At 57.9% G+C, this 25,576-nt stretch overlaps 1 protein-coding gene across 7 annotated transcripts in view; it reads left to right on the forward strand.

The window, feature by feature from the left end:
• Positions 1-25,576, forward strand: part of COBL (cordon-bleu WH2 repeat protein) — a 166,795-nt gene that overhangs the window by 86,108 nt on the left and 55,111 nt on the right. For 5 of the 7 annotated variants that reach the window (XM_066240472.1, XM_066240477.1, XM_066240474.1 and 2 more), the window contains one exon: positions 6,280-6,465. In XM_066240472.1, coding sequence (XP_066096569.1) covers positions 6,280-6,465 — 186 coding nt within the window. The remainder of the gene's footprint in view (positions 1-6,279; positions 6,466-25,576) is intronic. The other 2 variants (XM_066240473.1, XM_066240475.1) reach the window with 1 other exon arrangement.

Genomic DNA, 25,576 nt, shown 5'->3' on the forward strand with positions numbered 1-25,576 from the left:
TGGGGGCCCCCCTGGGAGCCGTGGGGGGGGAGGGCAGTGGTGTGGTAGCAGAACGTGGGGGCCATGCAGAGGGGGCAGCTTGGCGGGGGGGGGCCCCTGGGAGCCGTGGGCGGGGGGAGGGCAGCGGTGTGGGGACAGAACGTGGGGGCCGTGCAGAGGGGGCAGCTCCGCGGGGGCCCCCTGGGAGCCGTGCTGGCAGTACAGGACATGGATCAGGGTAGCCCTGCCACAGGGGTGCCACCAGCAGCGGGGATGTCCCATCCACACAACATGGTCTTCACCGTCACACGCGGTGTGCACGTGTGCGCGCACACGCGGTATACACGTGTGTGTATACGTGTCAGGGGTGGTTTTCAATGACTCGAGATTGGAACCACGTACGTCATGTCCAGCACGGGACCACAAATGGCTGTTTCTCAATATGTGACCCTCAGTCCGGGGTGACAAGGGTCAGAGCTTCCTTTTCTACCTCATGGTCAGAAGGACGCCACCTTTGCGTGGCTGAGGACATTTGCCGCCCAGGTGACCGATCGGGGATCTCTCCTTTATGTCGCCAGCGTCACTCTTATAGATGATGGCTTTTAACCAAGCCTCGTTCGGGTGACGCTTTGTGCCAGGTGACACCTGGGAACCCCGAGGTCGGCTGTCGGGACGGGACGCAGACGTCCAGGACTGAGCGGCTCGGTGAGAGAATGTGACACATGTGGACAGTACCACTGAGAGGACATTCCAGGAGATCAGAGTAAAAAGGGAAGGAAAACCAAGACCAATAAAAAGATCAAGGAATAGTTTTGGCCCCCCCCCCTTGGCTTAAAAATGTATATATTTATGTCATACGGCCATGCCAGCGTTTGGGCTGAACTGTACGAATACGTACACATCTAGTGCGACTTCCCTGGTGAATTGTCTTTAATATTTGTTGTGGTTTTTTTGCTGCTGTTGTTTTCAGCAAAAATGGATTTCTGGGCCCTGGCCGGTTGGCTCAGCGGTAGAGCATCGGCCTGGCGTGTGGGGGACCCGGGTTCGATTCCCGGCCAGGGCACACAGGAGAAGCGCCTATCTGCTTCTCCACCCCTCCCCCTCTCCTTCCTCTCTGTCTCTCTCTTCCCCTCCCACAGCCGAGGCTCCATTGGAGCAAAGATGGCCCGGGCGCTGGGGATGGCTCCTTGGCCTCTGCCCCAGGCGCTAGAGTGGCTCTGGTCTCGGCAGAGCGACGCCCCGGAGGGGCAGAGCATCGCCCCCTGGTGGGCAGAGCGTAGCCCCTGGTGGGCGTGCCGGGTGGATCCCGGTCGGGCGCATGCAGGAGTCTGTCTGACTGTCTCTCCCCGTTTCCAGCTTCAGAAAAAAAAAAAAAAATGGATTTCTGTCTTACACTGTCTGCCTGATTTTCTGGGTTCTTAGCAAAAAATATAAGCACAGCATACATGCAGATGATTGTGAAGCCTATGCCTTTGGAAATGCAATGATTTACGTAAAAAGAATGGGATTTTCACTTGCATTTGAATTTTCTTGGCACTCCCCGTGAGGGAGTGGGGGGGTGCGTGGAGATCTCGCCGGACGTGTACGCCGGCCTCTTCGCTGCCGATGGCCTTCTGTGGACGTCATCCTCGTGGGACCCGGAACAGATGCTAAGCCACTCGGGCCCCGGGAGTGTGGCATCACGAAGCAGGTGTCCCGTTCCGTTGGGCCAGACGTCGACTGATGTGGCCGCCCTGACGCGTGCGCACCTGAGCAGGCTCCGGCCTCTGAGTAGCCTCTCATCGATGGAGAAAGGGGTGGAGACCTGTCACCACGGACCCCAGAAGCCAGGCGGACGGCGCTGTCTTTGTTCATTACCTGGGAAAGCGAGCGCTCTACGGTTTTCCAGAAAGCGTGCGTTTGATGACTCCGTGCGTGAGTGGTTCCTAACCCTCTCTCTGCATCCGTCGACGGAGCTGATCCTGCTGTGCCCACCCCCCCACCCCCCCATACCACTGTCTTTGGGGGTCATCGACAACTTCGAGCACTGCTGCCTCCTGGTGTTGCTGGGACGCTGCCTGGGGGGCCACCGTCTCCCCCGAGAGAAGCTCGGGCTGTCATTGTCCTTGCCCCACCCAGCAGCCTAGCCTTCCAGGGTTCCAGACGCAAGGACAAAAGGACTTGCTGAGATAATGAGGACGTTTCAAGCAGAAGCGGTCAGTGAGGTGTCCATTTAATTAAGAATTGGACGTCTGGGGCACAGTGCCTCCCCCCCCCCCACACACACACACAGGAAGCTGCCCTCGCTCTGCGCTGACACTCGGAGCCTGCAGCGATCACTTTCCTGTCCTTGCTTGTCGTCCCCTCCCCCCGTGTGTGTGACATGGGGCCCCCGTATCACTCCCTGCTGCCCGGGACGCGTCACTGCCGTGGCTGGTGCTGGTGAAACTCAGGGTGACTCTGGTCTTCATCCGACTTTCCCTGTGCCGGGCGGCAGTCTGTCTGTCTGGAGGGGCTCACACGCCTCAGTCTGAGCTCCCTGAGGTCCGGGGCCTGAGGGCAGTGGCTGCTCCGTCCCCTTCTCTCTCCACAACCTTTTCCTTCCCGACGTACCGGCTGCACCCACCGGAGAAACGCTTCCGAGAGCAGGCCGACCCGTGAGTCTGCCCCCCGACATTCAGAGAAGGGCATGACGCATTCCCTGCAACAGCAGGACCTGACAGGTCGAACGCTGTGTTCTCGGCCAGTTTGGACGGGGCAGGGAACCCCGTGGTGCCTGTCTCAGGCTGTGCCGGGGGGGGGGGCAGCTTTGCCACTGAGTGGCTGGACACACCCTGGGACGGGGGGGGGGGGTGTCAGGGCCCAGGCCAGTCTGTCCTGGCTCCAGGCTGTGTGGACTCAACTCCCTGCTTTCCGTTTCATGTGCCGTTGGTGGTGGTGGTGGGGGGGGGGGGGTGTCAGGGCCCAGGCCGGTCTGTCCTGGCTCCAGGCTGTGTGGACTCAGCTCCTTGCTTTCTGTTTCATGTGCCGTTGGTGGGAGTCAGCGTTTGACAGGACACCCGATACTCCAAGGTGTTTTCCACCTGAGTGACCCTGTGGATCGTTTTCTGCGTTCTGTGCACCGAGTTTGGAAGGGGGGAAGGAGGACCGAGGAGGCAGACCCCAGGGGCCCTCAGAGAGCCGGAGGGTCAGGACCGCAGGCGGAGGAGCCCCCGATGCCGCAGAATTCAGGAGCGGGGCTGAGGGGCCGCCCGTACGCAGGAGGGGCGGTGGGCGGAGGTGTCTGTGGGCCACACAGAGCAGACCTGGGCTGAAAATGCCTGTCAGCATCCATGACGTCCTAGGGACCCAGACGATGGGCCTTGAGAAGTCAGGAGAATGGATCAGAATGCGCAGGGGACGGGGACCTCGCTCTGGCCCTCGCTCTGGTCACTCTCACCAGAGGAGAAGGGAGCCACCGACATTGGCACGCTACGGGACACAGAAGTTAGGAGTTGACAAAGGTGACAGAAGTGGACTTGCCCCGTTGTAAAGGGGCCGTCCCTCCGGTTCTGGTCCTGCCTGTGCGCGCCTGGTGGGTCAGGAGAACTGGGGCCAGTTCCTCCCCTCTCGGAGGTGACAGCCCAAGAGGTCAGAACACCACGGAGGCTGCTGCAGGGCCACCAGAGTCGAAACCTGCCGTCTCTACCCAGCGGAGGACCTGTGACGTTCTTTTCAAGGACTTTTCTGCCCAGAGATTCCAAACACCGCTCGGGGGCCTGGGAAAGCCGGAGGAGAATTCCCGGTGGCATGCGTGATTCGTCAGGCACGCTCGGTTGTGGGCAGCAGGCCCTGGGAGTCCCGAGTCTAGACAGGGCGGGGTGAAGAGAAGCAGTTAGAATCGGGGTTGTGAAACGCACGGTCATGAACGAACGTCCTGTTTACGGGATCCCGAGCAGAGCCGTGCCTCCTGCCGAGACAGGGCTGCCGGCTGGCGGGCTGTGAGGGGTCTCCCGCGCAGTTCACGGGCTCCAGCAAACCTCCGTGTTTTTGTGCCCGTGTGTTGGGGGCAGGGGTGTGAGCGAGGCGGCGATCCAGGGAAGCCTCTGCCCAGCTCCAGACCCGAAGCGCCCTCCTCTGGTTCCTCCCTCTCGTCTGGTCCCTGGTTTGTGACGTCAAGCCGAGCTCCGTCTCTCGAGGTCCCCCTGGTTGACATGGAAGCAGCCGGAAGGCAGAGGAGACTCTGAACACCGGCTCGCGTGGACACGGGCCTGACGCCTGCCGGACTCCAGGGCCGGGGGAAACGATTCTTCCCTTCGCTCGTTTCCGGGGGAGCCTGAGCGGGGCACACGGGCGAAGGCGCTGGCTGTCGGGCTCTTCCCGGCGGGTCCCCACCCGTTTCCGACGGGCCCCTTGCCTCGGCCGAGCCAGGTGCTGGAGACCGGGGCCGCCCGGCGTCTCGCGGGGCGCGCAGACCGCGCAGACCACGGGGACGGCTCTTCCCCGGACCTTCGTGTCCGAGTTCAGGAAGACGGAGCCCCAAGGATGTTCTCCGGGGACCAGACGGTCGTGCGGCTGGAAGAGCAGAATGGAATCTGGGTCTGGGCGGGGGTCCCACGGGACTAGGCCTGAATGGTGGGGGTCCCCTTCCCACATTTACCTGAGACACAGAGGAGGAGCTGCTCACACCCCCAAGGAGGAAGCTTCTCCCCCAGGTTCATTGTGTAAACGGGGGTTACCCGTTACCCGCCGTGCAATGCTGGCTCAGGAGCGTGGGCGGGGGCGGGGCAGCAGGGGGGGGCACCGGCCTCCCTCCTGCTCCGTGGACCCCACATTTCGACGAGGGAGGAACGTGGGTATATGATAAGCGTGGTCACAAGTGCCGTACGGGGTCCCGGCTTCGTGCAGAGAGCTCTCTACGGCTCTCTCGCGGGCCAGCACCCGTTCGCTTCCCGTGATCACGGTGCAATGTTGGCGCTGGGATCTACCCCAGGCGTAGGGGAGAGAAACTGAGGCAGAGAGCCGTGAAGAAACCAGCCCCCAAGGTCACGCGACTTGAAGTGGCAAAGCCGGGGGTCGCACCTGGGCGGCGTGTCCGTCCTCTGCGAGCTCACCGCCCCCCTGGCCTGGCCTCGGGGTGGGAGCTCCAGGCACCTTGGTGTGTGTGTGGGGGGGGGGACCGTTCCGCAGGGGGGGGGGAGCAGGTGCACCAGGTTGGTGGGGGGGCTCTGTTTTGCTTTTTCGTTTGTAATTAGAGTTCTGAGTGTGCGCTCTCTGCACAAACACTCGTGTGGTTCCGTCAGAGCAGATCGGAACAAGAGGGGACAGAAGACATTGTATGTGCCTTTTGTGTGCGGCCCAGGGGGAGGCCCTGCTCCATGTGAGCACTTTCTGGGGTGTTGGGGTGCGTTTGTTTTCAGGGCACTGGGGGTCTGGGGCGATGGGCTGCTTGCACAGGTCACGCGTGCTGTTTACTCTGCACGATCACTTGCCCCTCACTTCGGGGAGGTGGAAGGGACGGAAGCCCCTGTCCCCTTTCCACAGCAGGGGCAACGCCTTCCGGGACGGTGAGGACCGGGCCCCGGTGTCCGTCTGTTCTTCCTCTTCTGGGCACCTCGGGGCCCTCTCCATCGACAGGGTCCCATGTGAGGGAGCAGAGTTCACCCCTGCAGCTCGCCCCAGAGAGAGAACGTTCTCGCTGCTCAGGGCTCTCCCTGGGGGCTGCACGCGCCTGCTGTCTCTACGACGGCGGTTCAGACAACAAACCCGACACAGGCCTCGGTTGTGGGACCTCGTCCACGACGACCTTCCCTGGGAGGTGGAAGCGCGGGGTTGGCACGGGCTGGTCAAGCCCGCCGGGGGAGACGAGGACCGTGGGGACCTGGGTGGACGGTTGGACACGGGTGTTCGGGTCTGAGCACGCACCACGGAGCGACGGCGTAGTGTCGTCGTGATGAGCTCATAGATCTGCCTCCCCCCCCTCGTGATGAGCTCATAGATCTGCCTCCCCCCCGTGATGAGCTCACAGGTCTGCCTCCCCCCCCCCATGATGAGCTCACAGGTCTGCCTCCCCCCCCATGATGAGCTCACAGGTCTGCCTCCCCCCCCATGATGAGCTCACAGGTCTGCCTCTCCCCCCTCGTGATGAGCTCACAGGTCTACCTCCCCCCATGATGAGCTCACAGGTCTGCCTCCCCCCCCCATGATGAGCTCACAGGTCTGCCTCTCCCCCCCCCCGTGATGAGCTCACAGGTCTGCCCCCCCCCATGATGAGCTCACAGGTCTGCCTCTCCCCCCGCCCCGTGATGAGCTCACAGGTCTGCCTCTCTCCCCCCCCCCCAGCAGGGCTGCTTGACGACGCCCAGCTCCCCGTCCGTGAACTCTCGCTCCCTCACGCTGGGTCCTTCTCTATCGCTGAGCAACATCTCGGGCGTGTCCTTCAAGTCGGACGTGAAGAAGCGCAGAGCCCCTCCCCCGCCATCCCTGCCCGGGACGGGGCCCCCCGCACCGGACAAGACCTCGGAGAAGGTAGGGAAGGGTGCCTCTTGGATCTCGGAGAAGGTAGGGGAGGTGCCTCTTGGACCTCGGAGAAGGTAGGGGAGGTGCCTCTTGGGACCTCGGAGAAGGTAGGGGAGGTGCCTCTTGGACCTCCGCTCTCTTTCTTAACTTTTTGGGTTTTTGACACGTACATCAAGATTGTTTTCATTGTCCTGTCCCTTCAGGTGGCTCTCACCTTTTTATTACACGTTTTCTAAAGGACGTGTTAGTGTGGGGTGTCCGGGCTCGTGGTTAGACCCTCAGAGACGTCGCCCGGGGTCGCGTCAGTCTTCCCAGAACCCACGTGGCCCCCACCCGCGGTCGGTGGTCACGGTGTCGCGGGCCGTGTTCCCTGCGCTGCGCGTGAGTGTCTCGTGCTCACCGTCTGTGCTTCCTGACTCCACTGCCTTGTTCACGCGGCTCCACAGCCGCCCTCCCCTCCAACAGCCCCTGTCTGTTCTCTGAATCTGTGCGTCTGTTTCCCTAAGTGTGGTCACTGAGGTGGTTCTGTAGATTCGACATCTAAGTGGCATCCTCCGGTGTGTGTCCTTCTCTGACTGGCTTGTGTCACTGAGTCGAGTCCCCTGCGGGTCCCTCCACGCCGTGGCGGAGGGCAGGACTTCCTTCCGTTTCCCGGCAGAGGGCCGTTCCACTGTGCGCCTGCACCACGGCGTTCTCCATCCGCTGGGGACTGAAGGGCTCTCGGACTGCTTCCAGATTTGGGCTCTTCTCAGTACTGCTGCCAGGAACAGAGAGGGGCACGCCTTCTTTCAGACACTGTTTCCAGTTTCTTCAGGTGCGTTCTCAGAAGTGAACTCGCTGGGTCAGAAGGCAGTTCCATCTTTAATGTTTTGAGAGAACGCCACGCTGTTTCCCACAGTGGCTGCTCCACGGCATTCCCACCAGCAGTGCAGGAGGGTTCCCTTTTCTCCCATCCTCGCCAGCACCTGTTGTTTGTTGATTTATTGATGAGTGTCGTCCTGACAGGTGTGAGGTGGAATCTCATTGTGGTTTTTAACTTGCGTTTCTGTGATGATGAGTGACGTTGAGCATCTCTTCGTATGTCTGATGGCCATGTGTATGTCCTCTTGGGAGAGGGTCTGTTCAGGTCCTCTGCTCACTGTTGTTGTTTTTTGTATTTTTCTGAAGTGAGAAGCAGAGGGACAGACAGACTCCTCCATGTGCCCCACAGGGATCCACCCGGCACGCCCACCAGGGAGCGATGCTCTGCCCATCTGGGGCGTTGCTCTACAGCAACCAGAGCCATTCTAGCGCCTGAGGCAGAGGCCATGGGGCCATCCTCAGCACCCGAGCCAACTTTGCTCCCATGGAGCCTTGGCTGTGAGAGGGGAAGAGAGAGACAGAGAGGAAGGAGGGGGGAGGGGTGGAGAAGCAGATGGGCGCTTCTCCTGTGTGCCCTGGCCGGGAATCGAACCTGGGACTCCTGCATGCCAGGCTGATGCTCCACAGCTGAGCCAACCAGCCAGGGCTTTTAGGGTGGGACCCTCTTTGATGGTAGCTTCTCTTCTCGTGGCTTGGAGTGTGACGCTGTAAAAAAAAAAGTGAGAGTTTTTAATTTTCCAGCCCATCGTCCTGTGGGTAGGCTGTGGCGGGGACGACGCCCAGGCGTGCTCAGGATGGGATGGGACCATGCTTTCGACTGGTTTAGAAGCGGGGTTCTCAGGCAGGGAGGTGAGCTGGTGCCCAGGAGCAGGGCCCATTCTGAGACATCGGATCGACCGGCCGCCCAGAGAGAAGGACATGCTTTAAGCTGAGAGGGTCCCCGGGACCCCGCACCCCAGCGTCCCGGGGCAGGAGGGTCCACACCGCGGGCAGGAGCGTGTGGGTACAGGGAGCGCGTCCCTGTGGAGTGCAGATGCGAAAGCTCGTCGACTCGTTAAGCATTTCTTCCATCCGGAGCACGTTGGTCTTTTCTGGACTTCCAGACGCTTATTCTGAGTGGACCGAGTCTGCCCCCGTGGGGAGAAGAATCTGGAATCCCGAATGAAAAATAAAGAGCAACTCCATCCCCGGCAGAAGGGGCCAGGGTCCCCTTCAGGCACCAAGAAGAGCTTTTTACTGAAATCTGCTTTACTTGGCACAGAATGAGGGGAGAAATTGGCTCACGAAACCAACCCCGTTTTTAAGCATATGAATGTCGTATGGATTAAGAGTTAAGCATTTGCTGTGAATGTGTTTCTTTTTCTCCTTCTTCTTTTTCTTCTTCTTCTTCTTCCTCTTCCTCTTCTTCCTCTTCCTCTTCCTTCTCCCCCTCCTCCTCCTTCTCCTTCTCCTCCTCCTTCTTTTTAAATGAAAGCGATTCTGTTATTTATTCATTTCTGGGCAGGGGACCCAGAATGTCTTGCGGTCACTGTCGGGGGAAGAGCGTCAGTTCCTTCATCGACTTCCTTCCAGAGAGAGATGAGACGTCTGTTTGGAAAGCCTCGTTCCTCCTCTGCGGTTCCCAGCGCCCACACCCTGCCTGAGAAGGGGAGCGTCACGTTCAAGGACGTGGGGAAGGGAGCAGACTTAGGTCTTCGTGTCTGAAAAGACCTTTCATCTTCTCGGCCGTTAGTAAGAGCACGGGGTCTCCTCATGCAGGTCCTGCGGGCGGAGTCATTCCCGCCACCTCCCAGGTCACCGGGAGCTTTCACAGAATGATGCCCCCTGGCTGTCAGCCTGGGTCACCCCAACTGCCTTCTCCAGTTGGCTTGTGAGGGCTTGTTATTCCTAAAAGCAGTTTCCAGAGAGCTTTTCCCACGGAGAGAAATGAGTGGTGTCCTCGCGCGAGCCAGCCTGTCCACAGAGGAGCTGGTTCATCAGGGGACGTGGCAGGTGTCACCTTTCAGAAGGTCACGCCGTCCTCCCGTCCCCCTGGGCACTTCCCGCCTGCCACCCTCAACCGGGGAGAGGAGACAGTCCTTTCTTCACCGGCAGAAGCTACGTGGCTGAAACAAAGCTGGGTTTGGCCAGAGGACACCACCCCTCTGTGACTTCGTCAGAGATGAATACAAACATTGGGGAGGAAGAGGGTGTCGGCTTCCAGGAGGGGCTTCCTGTGTCTCCTCAGATTCCACTGAGAGTTTGAATATGGCCCCAGCCACACAGCCAGGCCGGCCGCCTGTCCCCTCGGGGGGGGGGGGACGTCTCCCACGCCCTCTGTCACCCTGCACAGCACCTGTTGCTGTCGTGGACTCCGAGATGGGCAGGCTTCCTTCCCACGGTGCCCGCCACTTCCTCCCGGATGGTCAGGGCAGTGCAGGGGTGGCGTTGCGGGCTCGGCTGCAGGTCGGAACCTCCACAACACGCCTGTCCCCCCGAGGACCCGCGTGGACACCGATCGCCCTCGCGTGCTGCCCGTGGCACCAGTGAGGCCCCCGCGTCCCTGCAGCCCGGCGGGGCGGTCCTTCCCCCTCGCTGGACAGGAGGGGCGTCTTCCTCCAGGGTCTCGCCCTGACCAGCCTTCACTTTCTTCCCTGGGTTTGTTTCTGGGCCGATGGCGAGTGTTTCTTTCTGTGGAAAATTCAGAAGTCGTACCAGAACGGCAGACTTTTCCAGCACCCTCTGCCCATAGCCGTGCCCCCACTCCCCACGTCTCTGTCCCAAGCAGGGTGCAACGAGCGACTTCCCATTGGAAGAAAAGCACTTTGCCCCCGAGTGCACGCTCCCCCCACAGCGGAATGCACCCCCCCATCCCGCTGCGGTCCCTGCTGCCTCGGTTTCCCTCCAGAGAAGAACAGGATCGCTTCCCCGCTCGCCACCACAGGTGCTGGGTACAGACGGCGGTCTGCCTCGCCCGGGGGGCTGGGCGCTGCCCTCTGCGTGGCCCCTGGCTCCTTCCCTCGGCGTGGCGAGCTGCGTAAAGACGCGGGCTCAGAACGCTTTGCAGCATCTGTGACTGCCCAGTTTTGTGTCTCTGCCGTGACGACCCATCTTCTGAGCCCTTCTCAGGGACAGGGGCCACCGGCGACAAGGGTCGTCACACCCCTCTCCTGTCCCCACAACCTTGAGCAAATTCCTTGGGAGTTGCCACCCACCAGGTTGACTTCCCGACAGGGGACAGTGGCTGGTTCTCCATCGTGTCCCAGCCCTCCCAGCGCAATGCCAGGCGTGGGGCGGACACCCACTGCGCACTTCATGGACAGATAGGCATGGACTCCAGTGATCGAGCAGCTAAGGAGAGTCATGGAGACGACAGACCCTGTCACCTTCCGCCTTCGCGAATGCACCCCCGTCTGTCTGTCTGTCTGGAGGGAGGTGTCTGGCGGCGTAGAGCTGGAGCGTGGGCGGGTGGGGAGGGTGGAGGAGGCTGTCAGGATCCAGAGTGATTTGATAAGCTGGACAGATCATCAGTGAGAGCCGACATTCGAGGTGAGCGGTGTTGAGACTGTCAGGGTCCCCCGGGTCCCCTGGATCGGTGACTCCTGTGCCCCACGCGCTGTAGACCCCTCGCAAGAATAACCACACCCCCAGGTCCCTTCCAGCCTCTTCCATGCTCTGACCTGAGGCTGACCCTGGGACCCCTAGATGTCAGGGCAAAATGGGGTGCCTCGCTAATGGCTATATCCAAGAAAAAAGGTGCAGATGTTTTGGGGGTGCAGACGGTCAGCTGCGGCTGTGAAGAGCGTGGGGCAGCCTGAGCCAACACCAGCAGAGCCCGGATGAGCACGCCACACAAGGTGACGCTGGTCCTACAGTGCTCTGCGCTGACTGGAGCTCGTAGCTGGAGCGACTGTGTCTGAACACCTCGTTTAAGAGGAAAAAAACAAGCCTGACTGGGCAGTGATGCAGAAGATAGAGCGTCAGACTAGGAGGACCCAGGTTCAAGACCCTGAGGTTGGCCTGACCTGTGGTGGCACAGTGGATAAAGCATCGACCTGGAAATGCTGAGGTCGCCGGTTCAAAACCCTGGGCTTGCCTGGTCAAGGCACATATGGGAGTTGATGCTTCCAGCTCCTCCCTCCTCCTTTCTCTCTCTCTGTCTGTCCTCTCTCTCTCTCTCCCTCTGTCTCTCCCTCTCCTCTCTAAAATGAAAAAAAAAAAAAAGACCCCGAGGTCGCCAGCTTGAGCGCGGGCTCATCTGGTTTGAGCAAAAGCACACCAGCTTGAACCCAAGGTCACTGGCTCGAGCAAGGGGTCACTCAGTCTGCTGAAGGCCCACGGTCAAGGCACATATGAGAAAGCAATCAATGAACAACTAAGATGTTGCAACGAAAAACTGATGATTGATGCTTCTCATCTCTCTCCATTCCTGTCTGTCTGTCCCTGTCTATCCCTCTCTCTGACTCTCTCTCTGTAATAAAAAAAAAAAGGAAAAAAAAAACAAAAACAAAGAAAATAACTGAAGGCGCCCAGAAGAGACCATTCTGGGAATCGAAGAGTCTGGAAGTCGCCATCCCTTATTTTAAAAACTGCAGGAAATAGACACTGGGACCCGCCGGCTCCGCTCAGATGTTTCAGGTTCTGTCCCGAGATGCGCTACACTGTATCACCTCCAAGGAGAGGACGGAAGCCGTGGGTGGACGGTGTAGAAACGTCTGTTCCAGTGGGTACAGGAAAGAACTCCCTGTTGGGCAGCGTCGGAGTAAGGGAGCAAGAAACACGTGGGGGGGGGGAGGGACACGCATGACCGACGTCGGGTTTGTGACACGATCTGGTGGGGAGGTCATGCTAACTGACCTTCCTCGTGGAGGGACGGCAGGCTCCATTCGAGACGACCGAGGGGGAAGGGACCTGCTCAAGGTCAAGACAGTGAGTGAAACCTGAGCGGAGAAGTGAACACTCTCCACACGAAAGCCCTTGTCAAACCCACGTTCTGCATCGTCACCTGTCACGGTCATTGCCGACCAGCTGAGTGGGGGGGGGGGGGGACAGGCATCCTGGTCGGCCGGAGCTGCTAGAGCAAAACCCCACCCTGCCCAGGAGGCTTCGGCAGCATGAATTCATCTTCTCAAAACTCCGGAGGCTGGGCGTCCTCAATCGCAGTATTGGCAGGTGTGACATTGTGATTTATAGTAAGAAACACACGTCGTGCCATCGATTGGGCCCGTGCCTGGCACACCTGAGACCCTCAGAATTCTCTAAGCAAAGAGAGTAGTAAGGGCTCTTTTCTGTGTTGGTGGGGTGACTTTTGGGAAGCCCCTTTAAAGGTGGGGACTGGTTGCCAAGAGAGCCAACCATGTAATTAGAGGGTTGGAACTTTCTATCCTACCCACCTGACCTCCGGGGAGGGGAGAGGGGGCTAGAGGTTGAGTTCATTTGCTGTGGGCCAATAACTTAATCAATCATAACTGTGTAATCAAGCCCCCCATAAAACCCAAAAGGACAGGGGCTCAGAGAGTTTCCTGGTTGGTGAAGGCCGTAGAGATTTGGAGAGCATTGCTGGGTAAGGCATGGAAGCTCCGAGCCCCACCCCACCCCCAAGTTATATCCTTGAATAACGAGCCAGGGATCTAGCCACATGCTTCTCCGCGTTCTGCGAGGCGCTCGAGGATGCTAATTGAACCCACGGAGAGGGCTGTGGAAATCGCCAGTCTATATAGCCCGTCAGTCAGAGGTGTACCTAGGACCTGTAATTGGTGTCTGTAATTGGGGGTGCAGTCTTGTAGGACTGAGCCCTTAATCTGTGGGATCTGATGTTAGCTGTCTGTGAGCAGATGAGTGGGGGGATTGAGTGAATTGTGGGACACCCCCCATGGTGTCCGAGTATTATTTGATGGTGTGGAAATGTCCCCTCCACACACACACACACACACACACACACACAGGGACGGGGTGCAGAGCCCCGAGCAGGGTGCCTTTCTCCTGTGGCCTCGTCTTGCTGTGCCCCCACATAGTCTCACATGCGTGTGCCCCTGTGACCCCCACCGTCTCTTCCTCTCTGGTGAGAAAGCCAGTGTTCTTGGATCAGGTCAACCCGAACGGCCTCATTTTAACTTAATCGCCCCTTAAAGACCTTAACTCCAAATACAGTCACAGTCTGAGGTACCGGGGGGTCAGGACTCCGGCGTGAGTTTAGGGGGACAGAATTTAGTTCATAACGAAGGGAGAGTGAGTTTCTGTCTGTGTACACCCAGTTCCCTTCGCCACAAGAAATTCAAGGATGGGTCTGTTTCAGTTCTTTTTTGCTATTTTTTACTATTGGTTGGAGCAAATATGTCTGTCCCCCAAATACAAGAGAGCGGCCCTTGGGTGGGTAGATTATGGGGTTTCGGGATCCGATACAGCGGCATGGACCCGTCCTGTGGAAGTTCCCACACTTGCAGCATTATTTTCTATGATTCCACCTAAACCCCATTCCAGGGACACCTTCGGTATTGATCGGGGTATTGATCGGATCAGCACCAGGGACAGGGCTGGGTGAGGGTGTCCCTTGTCCATGTTTTCCAGGTTGGTGGCCTACAGATCACGGAGACAGGTGACCCATTCTGGGCAGCAGTGTTTTAACTGTTAAGTCAGTTTGTAATGAAAGCCCCGTGCCGGACCAGTCCCACACAGAAGCACACGCACCAGCAAACACCCTCTCCGTGGCCGCTGGGCGGAGCGGGTGTCCTCCAGTCCCTCGCCAGCCGGACACGAGGTCAGAGCGACAACAGTTACAATGACCTGGCAGCGGCCCAGTTCTTGCTGTGCTTGAAGTGCTACATGAGGACCTTCTCAACGCCCCCCCCCCCGTCTTAAATTCATCTCTGCGGCGTCCTCACAGGGAGATGCTGCTCTCACCTTCATCACGGGGGCGGGGGGGCCAGCACAGAGGTTCACCGGGGGAGGGGAGGTCACGGCTGGGGAATGACCGACACCTTCCTTCCCTGCCGGCCTGTGGCCAGGCTGCTGCCCGAGCGAGCGCCTGCTGGGGTCAGAGGGAGCGCGTGTGGCCAGCAGGTGGCGCGTGCAGGACGGGACACAGGCCGGCTGGAGTCTCCGCTGGGCAGGCCGGGCAGCAGCCGGTCAGGGCGAGCGGTGGGAGCTGCTGCCGGGGCGGAGGGACTGAGGTGGGCACTGCCCCTGCCGTCCATCTGCCGTGCCGAGATTCTCGGGGGGGGGGTGTAGGGGGCGCTTGGAGCGGAAGACCTCGCTGGCGGACGCCTACCTGGCTGGGGATTCTAAGAATCGCGGAGGGGGGAGAAGAGGGCTCGTGTCCCGTCACACGCAGGAAGGGGCTGCAGGTCCGTGGGCTGTTCTCAGCAGCCCGCTCTGCTTGTCGGGGAGGGACTTCTGCACACGCCCGGCAGAAAGCCTCCAGCCCTGACCTCTGTCAAGGACGTGAGGACGTGAGGATGTGAGGACGCTCCGGGGAGCCGCTGGACGGGAATGGTCGCCTGCTGCCCTGTGTGACACCGTTCTCCGGGGACCACTGCTGAACCAGCAGAGGCTCTTCCACCCGGCTGGCCGGCACCAAAGACGGGGAAGCGTGGCAGCTCGGAAACCCACGCTGAACCGCACGGAGGAGCTGAGGAGCCCAGCCCGCTGCGGGCGTGGCCAGGCCCCCGGGGCCGCTCAGACGGGCCGCTTTGTTGAGATGCCTCCTGTGATTTTTTTTTTTTTGGCTCTATCCAATCTCCAAAAATCTGCTCATGTGCCCAAACAGCACGTCTGGGACTTCCGAACTCTGGACGGACACGGAGGGTACAACCAGCGCAGAGCTGTGGACCGTTCTGCTGGGCCGAGCCCGGACCGCCCTGACGTCTGCGTGTGAAGAAGGAGGGAGGGCGCCGCGTGCCGTCCGCTCTCCGCCTGCCCCAGCTGGCACGCACGGGGTCCCGTCTGCCCAGTGAAGAAGTAGCCCCAGGGCGGCGCTGACGTGGGGGGCACGGGGTCCCCTCTGCCCAGTGAGGAAGCGGCCCCAGGGCGGCGCTGACGCTGGGGGAAGGCACGGGGTCCCCTCTGCCCAGTGAGGAAGGAGCCTCAGGGTGGTGCTGACGCAGGGGGCAGGCACGGGGTCCCCTCTGCTTAGTGAAGCAGGGCCCCAGGGTGGCGCTGACGTGGGGGAGGCACGGGGTCCCCTCTGCCCAGTGAGGAAGCAGCCCCAGGGTGGCCCTGACACAGGGGCACGTACGGGGTCCCCTCTGCCCAGTGAGGAAGGAGCCCCAGGGCGGCGCTGACGCGGGGGGCGGGCACGGGGTCCCCTCTGCTCAGTGAGGAAGCGGCCCCAGGGCGGCGCTGACGTGGGGGGCACGGGGTCCCCTCTGCCCAGTGAGGAAGGAGCCTCCCCTCTGCCCAGTGAGGAAGGAGCCCCAGGGCGGCGCTGACGCGGGGGGCACGCACGGGGTCCCCTCTGCCCAGTGAAGAAGCGGCCCCAGGGGTGGCACTGACACGGGGGGCAGGCACGGTGTTCCCTGGGGGCATCAGCCAGCCCAGGGAGGTCTTCCTGGGTGTCTGAATCTAGGGCAAAGCAAATGTGACAGGTATTCTAGGCCGGGACAGTATTTTTACAGTACTTAGAAAAAAAAGAAAGGAAGAAAAGGCCGAAGGAAGGAGAGGCGTGAGGAGGCTGGCTCTGGGACGGGCTGTTTCCTCCTTCCCGGGATCTGGGGGCGAGCAGGGCTGCATTGTGTTTGGGGAAGTGGACTTCCTCTGCGGCACAAACAGCCCTGGGAACCACGGGTTCCCCTGCAGCGGGCGCCTGTGCAAACCGCCCTGCGGGGGCCCCAGGGGCGCCCCCTCGGGGGCCGAGGGCTGGGTGGCCGGGCCTCTGGGCTGGCAGAGAGGAAACGCCGGCTATTTTCGTGGTTTCCCCACCTCCCTGTTGTTGTGGGCCCCCCTCCCCACTCCCTGCCCGACGCTCCCACCAGGGAGGCCAGTGTTTGTTTGAAGAGCGGGTTCCTGTGTATTTTTAGCCGTCCTCCGCGTGTGTGTGTGACGTTGTCTGCGGGCCCTCCGATAAAATCACAAAGAGAGCAGGGCCGCTGCTGTCCGGAGGGCGAGCTCCGGGGGCGCCGTTTAGACGGCCACTGTTGAAACACGCAGTTCACAACCTCAGACTCGGTGTGGGGTCTTGTTTTTGTTGTCCGTTTGTTTTTGTTTTCTGGTTACTATGGTTTCGCCTGTCAGTCATGCCCTCAGCGTGCTTGTCGCTGTAAAGAGGGGCAGGTCAGGGTGTGATGCCGCGCTCCCCTCTGCATCCTGCCTCTTCACGTCTCGGTATTTCCACGATCCCCTCGGGTCCACAGGAGGGTCCGCACCCGGACCGGCGGGGTTTTAGCCTGGCAGTCACTAGGTGACGACGTTCCTGGTGTGAAAGGTCCCCGTTCTGTTCGGGGGCGGGATGGGGCCTTTGGAACCAGAAGCAGGTGCAGAGCTCGGGCCCCAGCCCCGTCCTGGCCTGGACGCCTGTTGTCCACTCAGCCTTGCCTGATCTGGGCTCGTGGGCTTTCACTGACCCCCATCCTGGGGAACGTTTCATTCACCCCTAGACCAAGCTCACGCCGACTTCCGTTTCTGTGAAGCTTTTATTTATTTGTTTTTAGATTTTATTTATTCATTTTAGAGAGAGGGGTGAGAGGGAGAGAGAGAGAGAGAGAGAGAGAGAGAAGAGAGAAGAGAGAGAGGGGGAATGGGGGAGCAGAAAGCATCAACTCCCACATGTGCCTTGACCAGGCAAGCCCGGGGTTTCGAACCGGCGACCTCAGCGTTCCAGGTCGATGCTTTACCTACTGTGCCACCGCAGGTCAGGCTCTGTGAAGCTTTTAACGTCTGTGCCCCAAGGAGCCCACTCGATGAAACAGAAGGAGCAGCGACGTGACAGGAGAAATTATGGGTGAACCGTGTACCCCATAAAGGGGTGACTATCCACAGCCTATAAGGAACCCTCTGAGTCAACCACCAAAAAGAAACGGCCGGATTGGAAATGGGCGAAGGGCTTGCAGCGACACGTCCGTAAAGAAAGCAGAGGGTCCGTGAGGCAGGAGAAGCAGTCCAGCCTCTCTCATCAAACCCGACTGAGACCCCGCCGCCCCACCCCCACCAGGAGGGCTGCCCTCAGAGAAGGAGAAGGAGGACGATGCGGCCAAGGGTGTGGGGAAGCCGGAGCCTCCTGCACGGCTGGCGGGGTCGCAAAGCGGTGCAGCCACTGGGGGAGGCAGCAGGGAGGTTCCTCAGAAATGTAAAAAAACAGCTCTGATACGAGCTGAGCATTTCACTCTGCGTGTTTATTGAAAAGGAGTGAACTCGGGAGCTTGACGAGAAATCCGCCCCCCATGGGCACCGCGGGGTCGGTCACAGCAGCCAAGAGATGAACGAACCTGGTGTCTGTCGATACAGGAATGGTTGAGACGAGGGGTGTGTGTGTGTGTGTGTGTGTGTGTGAGAGAGAGAGAGAGAGAGAGAGAGGGAGAGAGAGGGAGTATTCAGCCATAAAAAAGGAAGGAAATTCTTCTTTTTCCGGGTTCAACACAGATGAACCCAGAGGGCATTAGACCAAGTAATTTGAGTCGAGAGAGAAGGACAAATGGCTGGATGGTCTCACTCCTCCGTGGACTCGTACAGCATGAGTTCTCCATAGAGTAGAATGAAGGGAGGTTGCCCAGGAAGGGGGTTGAGGGTAAGGGCGAAGGTTAGGGGTACAAACTTCCAGCAACAAGAGGAATGATTTCTGGGGGTGTAACGCACAGTACGGAGATTACAGTGAGCAACTCTGCGTTCTATACTTGAACGTTTCTAAAGGAGTAGGAGTTACATGTTACACACACACACACACACACACACACAAAATAACTGTGTGACTTTGATGGCTGCATTATTGTGGCGCTCATGTTACAGGACACACACAGATATCAGACCATCATGCTCTACCTCTTAAACTTACTCAGTGTCTTGCGTCAGTTATAATCTCCGTAAAGCTGTAAAAAGTGTCCTAAGTCAAGAAGTAACAAAGGACATTAGAAACTAGTTTTAATTGAATTAAAATACAACAGACTAAAATTCGTGGGATAGATCTACAGCAACGCTTATAGAAAAAAAATGATAACTTTCATGCTGATTAGAAAAGAAAGGCTAAAAATTAAAACTTTCTGGTTCTACCTTAAGACGCTAGAAAAAAAACAGAGCAAACCAAAAGAGGGAAAAACACACAGAAATCGATGAAACCAGAGGCAGAAGAGAGAATCAACGGAAACAGAGCTGTGTTGTTGAGATGACCAGATGACCACTCCTGTCTAGGATGGTCCAGGACAAAGGACAGAGAACATAGATCATCAGCCATGAAAGACAACACAACCTAATTCCATAAACATCACAGAGGTAACGAGGAGATAGTGTGATATTTCTACCAACACTTTGGAAAACGTAGGTGGAATGGGCAAATTCATTATAAATATATACAACTTACTAAAACAGACGCCGGCTGAAATAAGAAATCTGGCCCGTCACTGAGCGTGGTGGTGATTCAGTCTCAGTGACCATTCACCGTCGGTATGTGTCGTACATTCGTCCGTTCAGCCCGGTATCATGAGTGGCCACTGCGGGGTGCTGGGGGACCGCAGAGACGGCTCTGTGGGTGCTCCAGGCGCTCGTGTGGGGACAGGGAGAATAAACGAGTCAACAAAAGTCCAGGAGCGTATCTCAGAGATAAGCGAGTCCCTCCTCATCGGTGGGGGGTCCATTTCCAGACACCCAGCATGGATGCCTGAAGCCACAGATAGCTGCAAACCCTTCCTGTGCGATGGTTTTTCCTAGACATACCTACTGACGATCGGGTTTAATTTTATCATTTAGGCACCGTCGAAAATTTACAACATGAACTACAAGTGAAATAGAAGAGTGATCATACACTGTCATTAAAGTTACCTGAAGGTGGTCGCTCTTGTCCCTCCCAGAATATCTCCCCGTAGCCTGCCCACCTGTCCGCTCCGAGGACACTCCTTCCGGCTTCTCTTCGGCCTGCCCGTCGCCGTCAGCCTCACCCCTCTTGTGACTTGGGGGCCGTTATGAAGAGAAATAAGGGCAACTTGCCCCGGAGGGGCAGAGCGTCGCCCCCTGGTGGGCGTGCCAGATGGATCCATGTCGGGCGCATGCGGGAGTCTGTCTGGCTGTCTCTCCCTGTTTCCAGCTTCAGAAAAAGAAAAAAAGAAAGAAAGAGAGAAAAAAAAAGAAATAAGGGCGACTTGAACACAAGCACCGTGATACCCCGAGAGGTTATCCCGTCGCCGAGACAGCCTGCCCGTCGAGGACCAGTGGGCGGGAGGGAACACTCACACAGTGGACACACCGGACAAAGGGACAGTCCCCATCCCGGGCAGGGCAGAGTGGGCAGGTGTGAGATTTCAGCACTCGATTTTGAATCATGAGCCATTTAAAACTTAGGAGTTGTTGTATAGCTGGAATGTTTTTCCGTTTAACGTTTTTGGACCACCATCAACGGTGGGGAACAGAAATGATGGCAAAGCTAACCCGTGGGTAAAAAGAGGGGTCGACAATATATATAGAGAGAAAGAGAGACACAGAGAGAGAGAGAGAGAGAGAGAGAGAGAGAGATACATACACTTTTTCTTTTGAGACACAGGGACATGGTTAAGAGAGAGAGGTGGATGGCTGGCTGGCTGAGATTCTGCAGCCGGGAAGCCGCTCTCCGTGCCAAGAACGAAATGCTGAGAAGGAGCCGGCCATGTGACCCTCTGGGGTAAGCGGACTCCCGGCCGAGGGACGCCCGCTGGGCCGGCTCGGCTAGGAATCAGAGCATGCCGCTCGCTGTCCTGGCTCTGGGCACAGTGGGCGCTCTCCTTTGTAAAGTAACTTCCGGGTCCATCTCAGGAGTCGATGTCTTGTCCTGTGTCAGAAGGACAGCGAGCAGAGCCATCCTGCTGGTCCTTACCGACACCCTCTTCTTCTTTCTCTTTGGTCTCTGATAAAAATGGACGTCACAGCCTCGTTTCTGTTGTGAGAGACCCACACGGACATCTCCTCCTGGGGGGGGAGGGGGGGACATCGGCCTGGTAGCTATTCTCACACAGACTCGGTCCCGGGAGCGTTCGGAAGGGGGGGACGGGACAGAGCACACCATGGCCGTTCATGTTCCTCTTGGCCGCACTCCCTTTCAAGCAGGAAAATTCACTAAAACTAAAACGTTCAGGGCTGGGAACACAGAGTGAATGAGCTTCGGGGGTGGAGGGGACATCCCTTCAAATAATATGGAAAAGCACTCATTTCTTTGTCAAGGACTCACTCAACCGTGGAAAACTTCTTTTTATTTTATTTTTGTTGTTGTCGTCCTTGTCCAAAAACCTATTGTTTTGGGAGCTCCAGTGACAATAAAAGCCGCACAATATTCTTTGTGTCGTTCCGTGGAGCCTTTTGTGCTGGCGGGGGGAAGAGAATGTGAAGGGGACCACTTCAGTCACCTCCATCCGTGGAACTGGGAGACAGGGAACCCTCCCAACCTCTCAACTGCTTCTTTACAGGACGTGTGGTGAGAGGAGACGGAGAAGGGGGGGGGGTGGACGACAGTGCGACTCTGGCTGCTTCGTGTCACTTCAGAAACAACAGAAATAACAGGCGGCCGCTGGCAGGAGGGCTCGCGTCCCCGGACGCAGCTCTCCGAGGGGGTGGAAGAGTCGGCCGTGGTTGTCCTCCGTGTCGGGGGGGGGGGGGGGCTGGCCTTTTATTTCCTTCGCTGTGCATCCTCACCTCACGCCGTCGGTCGGTGCTGCGGCTTGAAGGGAAACGGGGTCTTAGGAACTCAGTTTCACTGCAGGCCGGTGGGTGTCAACAGGAGTGACGTTGCCTAAGGCGACTCATCCACGTCAAACGTCCCATCTCAATGACATTGAGCTTGAAATGTTATTCGAGGACGGGTGGCGTTGGCTGGCACTTGGCCAAGTCTGCTGACACCTGGGATTGCCGCGGGAACGCTGGTCCGGACATCAGCTGGACCTGTGCGGAGCCATTGACGGTCCTGATGAGCTGTCACCGCCGTGGATGTCTGTTCCAGGAGCAGGAACTGGTGTCGTACCCCACCCCACCCACCGCCACCCGTCCCCGAGGGACTGTACCCCACGCCCTAGATCTATGCCCTGGGGGTCTTGTTCCTCGTTCCCAGAAGAAAGTAGAGATGCCCGAGTCTCCCACAGCCCGTGGAGGGACCGTAACACTAATAAATGCATTGCGCGTGTGGGAGTTGGAGGTTCTGACTGCGGGCCAGGCTGTGAGGAGCAGCCAGCTCGGGGCGTGGTGTCGGGGGCGTGGGGGGGGGCTCTGCTACTCTGGGCTGGCACCACAGGTGGGCACACGGATTATGTGCACTATAGACCCGGGTGAGGAAGGGCCACAGCACCTGTGAGCTCAGGAGCTCAGGCCGCCAGCAACCCAGAGAAAGTCCCTGAAGGACCAGGGAGCGGAAGAGGACGCTGGAACTCCTCCCCCCACCCCACCCCCCCAGGGAGATCGCAATTCATAGAAAGGTCTGCGAGCAGGCAGAGCTGGGCGTGGAGGTCTGGCCTGCCCGGGGAGTTCGTTTCATAGTAACAAGTGACTGGGAAGTTCCATGAGCAGAACACACCGTGCATTTTCCAGTGACCCATTTCTTAGTCTCTGTAAGTTCTTGCTCCCAGTTTTAGGGGTTTATAAAGAATTTACCGCCTGACCTGTGGTGGCGCAGTGGATAAAGCATCAACCTGGAAACACTGAGGTTGCCGGTTCGAAACCCTGGGCTTGCCTGGTCAAGGCACATATGGGAGTTGATGCTTCCTGCTCCTCCCCCCTTCTGTCTCTCCTCTCTCTCTCTCTCTGTCCCTCTCTTTGTCTCTCCCTCTCCTCTCTATAATGAATAAATAAAAAATTTTAAAAAAAAAAGAACTTACCCACAGAACTTTGAGGAAGGCAGGCAGCCCAAGTGTGTCATCGCTGACAACCGGAATAGAGACACTTGACATGTAACGTGTGCAGGACATGTAGCGTGTCGTATGTATCAGTAGACGGTTTTTAGAGCAGGCAGAGGTGTCCAGCCAAGTTGAGAGGGAAGACAGTGAGTCCCCATGCACCCCCTCTCCTCACAGACACAGCCCCCCAGTCCCAGTACCCCCCCACCCCGGAGAGTGGTGGGTTCGTTACAATCGATGAAACTGCGCCTGGCCCACCCTGATCGCCCCAAGTCCAGCGATCGATCACGTTAGGGTTCACTCCTGCTGCTGCCCCCTCACGGGTTTGTACAAACGTACAGTGATGTGTCTCCACGGTTCAAATAGTTACATTATGCAGGGCTCGCTGACCTCTCTCCTTTTCAAACCGCACTGAAAGGGATAAAACGTGTCCGTCCCGTGCGGCTCGGAGAAGGGGAGCGGCAGGAATGACCGTCTGCCGTGGACACAGAGGGACTAGAATGTGTTCGTGCTGAAGCCCCAGCAGAGGGGGAGCTGAGGGCCCATCGGACGAGACCGGGACCCCCAGCCGGCACAGGAAGGTGACGCCCGAGTGTCCCCGCTCTCTGTCGTAGAAGAACAGCTGGGAAAGACTGGGACAGGCCTGTGTGTGGGAGGCAGTGGGCCCTCCAGACCCCGCCCTGCCAGCCACGGCCAGAGCTCAGCCCCTGCTAGACACGCTGACTCGGTGCACCGAACACAGGGAGAAGCTGTCCAAGAGCCAGGGCCTTCCCACGGGACCCCCCACTCTGAAAGCCCAGCTGCCTCCGCAGGCGGGTGCGGTTGGGGGGGGGGAGCCGGGAGTCCCCGGCTTGGGAGAGACAGTCTTTGAATTGTCAGTCGGACCCCCAGGGACCCAGCCGGATTCCTGCCCAGGCACCTGCAGGGACGCTGTTAGTGTCAACAGACCTCAGGCATAGGAGCACAATGACAAGCCACCGACCGAGGACCACCAGAAGTTGAGGAAAGGTCACACAGTTTGATGGAGGGGAGGCCAAAGGCAAAAAGAAGGCAGGACCCGGGCAAGGACAATGCATAAAACAGTAGGAAGGGAAAGAGAAGCATTTCAAAAGATGCCAGTGAGAAACCCCCCTCCCCCCCCGGAGAGAGGGGAGAAGGCCCGGGACCCCGGAGAGGAGACGGGAGGCGGTTCACGAGGGTGGAACCAAACAGGCTTCCGCAGAATGAAAATGTGGTTGCGGGATTAAAAAAACAAAAAAGGATCTGCAGCCGTTGGAAAGTGACGTAAAAGGGAGTTTCCAGGAAAGAAACGTCATTTTAAATCAGGCAAGAATGTTCTAGAAAAATTAGAACGCTGACTTGGAACCCTCGGGGGTCAGTGTGAATCTGAAGCCAGACAGAAACAGAGCAAACGGAGGGGGAGGAAAAATCCGAGAGCATTTATTCTGCAGGGTGAGGGGGCCCCGGGGTCTGCAGGGGTTGCCAGAGGCTGACCCGGGAGGAGCAGAAAAACCGGACCCTCACACCCGCAGAGGAGAAGCAGGTCGGACTCAGGGCCTGGGGTCAGCACGCGCAGTGTCAGGTGAGGGGACGTGGGGAGATGGGTCAGCCCCCTGAGAGGCACTGATGGCCAGATTCCCACGGGCACCTGTGCTGACCGTTCAGGGTAATAGGGTAAAAACATTTTTGTCTGACTGGTGGTGGCACAGTGGATGGAGCAACGACCTGGGACACTGAGGTCTCAGGTTCGATGCCCCAAAGTCTCCGGCTTGAGCGTGGGACTGTAGACATGATTCCAAGGTCACTGGCTTGAAGTCCAAGGTCACTGGCTTGAGCAAGGGGTCCCTGGTTTGGCTGCCCCCCCCCCCGTCAAGGCACATATAAGAAGCAATCAATGAACAGCTAAAGTGCCGCAACTACGAGTTGATGTTTCTCGTCTCTCTCCCTTCCTGTCTCTCTTTCTCTCTAAAAAAAAAAAAAAAAAAAAAAAAATTATATTTTAAAGATCTCATCACTTGATCTCACACATACCCAGCCCCAGAAAGTTGACGGAGCCTCTGTGCTCCACCGGAATGGAGAAGTGAGTTTTTAAAAAAGGCAGAAGGATTCAAGGAAACAGGAATTTTCAGAAAACCCAGCTATTGAATGAATCGGTTGTCAAGTTCAGGGAAAACCCAAAGAATTCAGGAAAGGAAATGTAATGTACACATTACCGATCTTGGCTGGGGAAAACATATATATATTTTTTTCTTTTTCTTTTTTTTCCTGAAGTGAGAAGCGGGGAAGCAGACAGACTCCCACATGTGCCCAACCAGGATCCACCCGGCATGCCCACCAGGGGGCGATGCTCTGCCCATCTGGGGTGTTGCTACATTGCGACCAGAGCCACTCTAGCGCCTGAGGCAGAGGCCAAGGAGCCATCCCCAGCGCCCGGGCCATCTTTGCTCCAATGGAGCCTTGGCTGCGGGAGGGGAAGAGAGAGACAGAGAGGAAGGAGAGAGGGACGAGTAGAGAAGCAAATGGGCGCCTCTCCTGTGTGCCCTGACCGGGAATCAAACCCGATTTCCACACGCCGGGCCCACACTGTACCACTGAGCCCATCAGCCAGGGCCGGAAAACACCTCCTGAAGGAAGTTGGTTTCACGTAATTTTAGGATCCGGTGTCACCCTACACGTGTAACTAAACTGTGAAGTTCAGTCTCCTGAAGTTCAATCGTCATTTCTGGGCAGGTTGGGAATCGGGGAAGGAACAGTGGTGGGCGTGTGTGTCTGTCAGTGTGTGGGCCCCTGAGAAGCAAAGCCTCACCTGTATGAGGAAACCAATATCAAATATGGGAAATTCAGGAAATGGCAGAAGATGCTGATTACTTACGAAAAGAGAGTAAATTAAAAATAAAATCAAGACTTTGATGTGGTTGGTCCTGGAATGGGGACAGTGGACCTGCAGGTTGGACCTGAGCTATTTGGCTTTTTCTTACGTCCGTGTTTTACATGAAATACAGAGGTTTAAAGGTCCAAGAGGTGGTGGTCATAGCATACATTGTAGAGGGAAGAAAAAGATGTGATTTTTCAAAAGAAAAACTAAAGATCGGGAAAACGTATGCCAGCACAGTGGGTAAACTGACTGTTAATAAAGAGATTTTTAGTTTCTCCCCTTTGCTTACACGGTTTAGAAATTTCTGAATTCGGCGTTTATTCCTCGTGCTCTCTGCGTGGGCAGCCACGGCAGGTCTGGGCACAGCCGCCAGGGGACGGGTTTGTGTTCCTTTGCATTTACTTTAATTGAGGGCCAG

The sequence above is a fragment of the Saccopteryx bilineata genome, chromosome 7 (genome assembly GCF_036850765.1).
Source record: "Saccopteryx bilineata isolate mSacBil1 chromosome 7, mSacBil1_pri_phased_curated, whole genome shotgun sequence".
In the NCBI taxonomy this organism is placed as follows: Eukaryota; Metazoa; Chordata; class Mammalia; order Chiroptera; family Emballonuridae; genus Saccopteryx; species Saccopteryx bilineata.